Source organism: Phaethon aethereus (genome assembly GCF_964289735.1).
Source record: "Phaethon aethereus genome assembly, chromosome: 1".
NCBI lineage: Eukaryota > Metazoa > Chordata > Aves > Phaethontiformes > Phaethontidae > Phaethon > Phaethon aethereus.
In genome coordinates, this window is record NC_138575.1 from 202,849,764 (window position 1) to 202,854,817 (window position 5,054).

At 43.2% G+C, this 5,054-nt stretch overlaps 1 protein-coding gene across 1 annotated transcript; it reads left to right on the forward strand.

The window, feature by feature from the left end:
- Nucleotides 1-1,517: 1,517 nt before the first annotated feature.
- On the forward strand, nucleotides 1,518-2,192 carry LOC309403895 (gap junction beta-2 protein-like; the record flags this gene model as incomplete). Its single annotated transcript, XM_081998184.1, has 1 exon — nucleotides 1,518-2,192. The coding sequence occupies one exon, from the start codon at nucleotides 1,518-1,520 to the stop codon at nucleotides 2,190-2,192; it is 675 nt and encodes a 224-aa protein (XP_081854310.1).
- Between the last annotated feature and the right edge of the window lie 2,862 nt (nucleotides 2,193-5,054).

Below are 5,054 nucleotides of genomic sequence, written 5' to 3' on the forward strand. Positions count from 1 at the left end.
GAGGCAAAACCTGAGAAGCCTAAGGAATTCCAGCCACCTTCTCAAAGCTCTCTTTTTTTTGTTTTACCCAATTTCACCTTTCCTCATCACAGTAAATCTGACCTCTCCCTCTTGCCTCAAGGCTTGTCTGTACAAGCTAGGCCCTTGTACCAAGGGTGTGTGTTGGGGCACGTTGGTCCTTTAGTTGTGTTGTAACTGTACCAGGACAGAGAAGTTTTTTGGTTTTGTTTTTTCTCGTTATGTGAGAACGAGAGATTTGGAAAACCTTGACCAATGTGGTGTTGCAAGGTATCATGCTCGCCCCACAGCACACAGCCTACGCCAAGAGGAGACAGAGCTCTTACCCATGGCCAGCGTGGCTCTCCCACACAGCAAAGTTAAGCCCTAGCCTTGAAAGGTGAGGGACCAGCTATGCAAGTTCCCAGCTCTGGTTTCAAAGTGTTTTGTCTGATTCAGTTTCCAAATGGCTGCGATCAGTGATAGCTGAGCCCTGAGACTGAATTCTGACTCCAGCAAAACTTACGTTTAACTTTCAAAGGGGCAAAGAGTGTGGATTTTAGTTTTCAAGAGTAGGAGGAAAGCTGAAATGGAGCTTTCCTGAAGTTTGACCTCCAGTTTATTCTGCTGGAGTGTGATAGCATCTAGAAAATCAACATAAACCCTTTAGCTGAAGGCTTTTTCCTCCAGCTCTATGGCTCTGCTTGTGTCCTTTTTGGATGCGATAGCAATGAATGTGGAAGGGCAGGCTCTGCGGTATCTTCCTTTGCCTGTTGGTTTGTGCTATACATGCAATGCATGCAGCCCTGACAGAGCTGGCTGGAGGCTTCTCAGTGGTGTTGGCAAAATCAAACGCTCTCAATCAAAATCTCTACTTCTGAGATGAAAGACCTGCCAAGAAAGGGACATGTCTGAGCTCCAGCAGAAAGCCTTGGAGGACTACTGGAGGTGTCTGGGAAGAGTGAGGGCTTCTGTTGAAGAAGGCCAAGTAGTACTTACCTCGGAGGCAAGTAAAGCACCAGCCCAGCCTTCTAGGGCTGTGGTGTTGGCAAAGAAATCATATGAAAACTACTGGAGAAGTCTTGACTTTGTCTAGATGTGGCCTTAGCTCGTGCAGTGACAATAATTTCTGTTGCTTTGGGAAATACACTTAGAGGCAAAACACTGACGAGAATCAACCACAGAAAGGCAGATATCTCAAGAAAGGGAAGGAAGGCGTAGAGGATGCACAGAGGAAATGTGTGTGAAGATGTAACTTTTCCAGCCCAAAGGCTTGTCAAGAAATATATCAAGGTATGTTTGTCCCATCATAAATACATGGAAGGAGAGAGCTAAGCTGTTTGCATCCATAAACATATGGGTGACATTAATGAAAGTGACTTGCATTTGCCTATGACTCTTGAGTGTGTGCTAGGAAGTCCTCTTGTTAGTAGAAGGTCTAGAGCTGATTCTTCACCCTGTGAAAACTGACCATTTGGTATATTATGTCATCCTGCAGGTAAAAGGACACAGAAAAGAAGATGGACTGGGGAACTCTGCAGGCCGTTTTAGGAGGCGTAAATAAACACTCCACCAGTATCGGGAAGATATGGCTCACAGTCCTGTTCATCTTCCGTATCATGATCCTGGTTGTGGCTGCAGAGAGAGTCTGGGGAGATGAACAACAAGATTTTGTCTGCAACACACTTCAGCCTGGGTGCAGAAATGTTTGCTATGATCACTTTTTCCCCATCTCTCACATCAGACTCTGGGCCCTGCAGCTGATTTTTGTTTCTACACCTGCGCTGCTGGTGGCCATGCACGTAGCTTATACCAGGCACGAGAAGAAAAGGCGGTTCAGAAATGGTGAGAAAATTGATATTGAAGAGCTGAAAAATGAAAAAATTCACATTCGGGGCCCCCTGTGGTGGACGTACACCAGCAGCATCTTCTTCAGGATTGTCTTTGAAGCAGTCTTCATGTATGTGTTCTATTACATGTACGATGGCTACCAGATGCCTCGCTTGGTGAAATGCAATGCATGGCCCTGCCCCAACACAGTGGATTGTTTTGTGTCTCGGCCCACTGAGAAAACCACATTTACTATTTTCATGCTTGCTGTGTCTGGGATCTGCATGATGTTGAATCTGGCTGAGTTGTGTTACCTAGTGATAAAAATTTGCATGAAAGAATCCAGGAAAACAGTTTTAAAATAATTCCCCAGTTTCAGGATTTCCTCGTTTCCCCATTTCCCTCAAACTTTCTTAGGTGTCAGAAAACAATCAGCAATATTTTATCACTTGAGGAAAAAGATAAAAATCAAAGTTCATTCATGTTTTAGAAATGATAGCCTCTCTGGGAAGCTGCTGCTGAGGCAGGTTTTAAAGATCATGAGCTAATTCAGTATTCCTGCATCCCCAAAGAGAAAGAGCAGCCTTCTGGCAGCAGCTTTTCCAAGTATGCCTGCTGCTGGGGCAGAATCACTTTTCAAAACGTGGGAGTGGAAAGGCCCAGAGAAGGCTCCAGTGCCCAAAGGAGAGCCAGGAATCCCAAACACTGTGTCATCTTCAGAGGCGAGCCAGTAACAAAGGGTTTTGGTCAAAAGAGGGGTAAAGGTTTTTTAAGGGGAACTTATGGCTTGTGAAAGAGAAGACAGGGAGGTGATTGTGTTTATAGCAGGTATCCTATTCTCTCTCAAGTATTTTGGAGAGCAAGGAAAGGGCCTAGGAACACAGATAGTCCATGGCAATGCAATTTACCAGCTCTGCTGGGCACCAGCAATGGTTTTTATCTTTTTACCTCCTCACCTGCACTGAGGAGCATCTCCTACAGACTTGGGGGTGGCCAGTCTCAACTGCTTGTGAATGTCATTAGGTCAGTGCTGCCTCCCTCCACTCACAGGGGCTGCAGCAGTGGGAGGAGTGAAGTTTGTTTTTTTCATTCTCTTGGTCAGGTGAAAAAAAGGATTGTCACCTTTGAGAAGGTGGGACCAGCACAACTCTCATCCTCCTTCTCTTGTTTTCCCCCACACTTTGTAAAGAATCTCAGTACAGTAGATGTTATTTGATGAAGAGACGTTTTACCATCTGACTGTGCCTCCTTCAGCTGTGTACCTTTAAAAGGTTTTTCTTTTTCAGTAAAAGCCAAGAAAAATTGCTTTGTTTCACTCTGTCTGTTATCCAAAAGAAGTGCTTCAACACTTACGGCATGACATGCAGTAGATTGCACCTACCTACCTACCTGCACAGCTTTTCTTCATAAAACTTTCTCCCTCTCTGAGGAACATTTCAAGTGTGTCTATCAAACCACTCCCAATCTCTTTGACATTCCACACTGTGAGACTGAATCACCCTTCCTCTTCTTACAGTAGGTCTAGCGGGAATTACAGACAGCTTGCAGGGCTAAAATAGCAAAGGGACTCAATCAGAAATGAGGAGAAACTTGGTATTTTCCTTAAAGTTCACATTGCTGAGCTATGAATTCTATGTTACTAACTTGAAGAACTATGTGAGTCAGTCTGGTGTTGTCTCTCCAAACTAGTCTCAAAACATGTTTTATGCCTGTCGTAGGCAGCTACACCAGCACATAAAACACCACAGTTTATCTCCCAAGTGACTGCCCATTGAACCCCTTTCTAGAAAACTGGTTATTTCTTCTCCTTAGCTTTAATAACTGGCTTTTCCCCAAAATGAATGAGTGCTATCTCAGCTTCTCTATTTGCATCCATCTCTTACTGTGCATTTAAGTTTTTCACTGTTGGAGTAAACAAAGGTGCATTAGTTAAGACGCATCACCCCTCACTGTGCACTGGAAGTGGAGCTTATGCAGGCTCCAGTTGCTTGTGAGCTACATCCAGTGTGACAACTTGACTGCAGAAGGAAATCTGTCATCTAAGAGGGGAGCAAGAAAAACATAAAAACACCATCCTCAGAAGCATGAACAAAAAGACAGTCATTAGTAATGAGCTGAACTGGAAACTTGGACTGTGAAAACATCCTTAATTCAACTCTAAAGAACAAAGCTTGGCACATATCAGGTTTGTGCTTGGTAAAGTTCCTGCATTGTTCCATGTACAAGTACAAAGAAAACAAACTATCTACACTCCCAGTGCTCTAGTATTACATTTCTTTTGTAACAACAGGATTTTTATGTGTGTTCTGAAACGATAATTAAAGCACTCTTGTGGTGTCTGTTTTCTGTATTGTTTGTACATTCCATGTATTATCTCATGTATCCAATGAAAATCTGTTTGCCATAATGGAAAGTGTATGCACTAATACTACATTCAATAGCCAAGGGCTACTTGTAAGGATTATAGCCTTCTGCTGCAGGTTGGTTTTTCAATTACTTGCATTGCCTGTTATCCTGCAGACTTCATGAGCTGATAGTGGAAGGTCACATATGTGACCCCTACTAGAAATCAAATGTGCTGCCTAAGTCAGCCTTGTATCAGCAGAACTTCAGCTGGAAAAGGCTGGTGATAAATTCCTTAACCAGTTCCACAGGGGAGAAAGTTTGTTTTCCCAGTTTGCCTTTGAGTTTAACTGGAACTTTGAATGAGACACACCAACACTGGTAACACTAACACTATGAGGTCATCTTCAGCTAGCAGTTTGGCAACGAGATTATCACACAGGGGAAAAAAGATAGAAATAGGGAAAGTGTCTGGAAGTGGCTAAGAGAGGGCTTTGATCCAGAACTGCAGCATCAGGTGATAATAGCTCTACCAGGACAAACTTACTGTCTGAGGTTTCTTTTTTATGTATACTAAATTTGACTAAATAGCTGCTTTGTAGGAAAAAAGTTCAGACACTTCATAGGAACATAGGAATTGCACCTATTTCTACATGTGTTACATTGCATGGTTGACTTCCTGCAAATGGATTTCATATAGATTAAACTACAATGCTGTGTGTACTCTTTCCTGAAATACACTAGAAGTGTCTTCATTTTTGGCACTTGGTTCTTAGGTTCTTGTCAGAATGAAGGCTGTGAGAGTGTTGAAAAGTGAAGCAGCAAATCTGAAGTCATGACTGAAAGAGGCTGATTCCTCACTGTCCAGTGTAGCCAGGCTATAA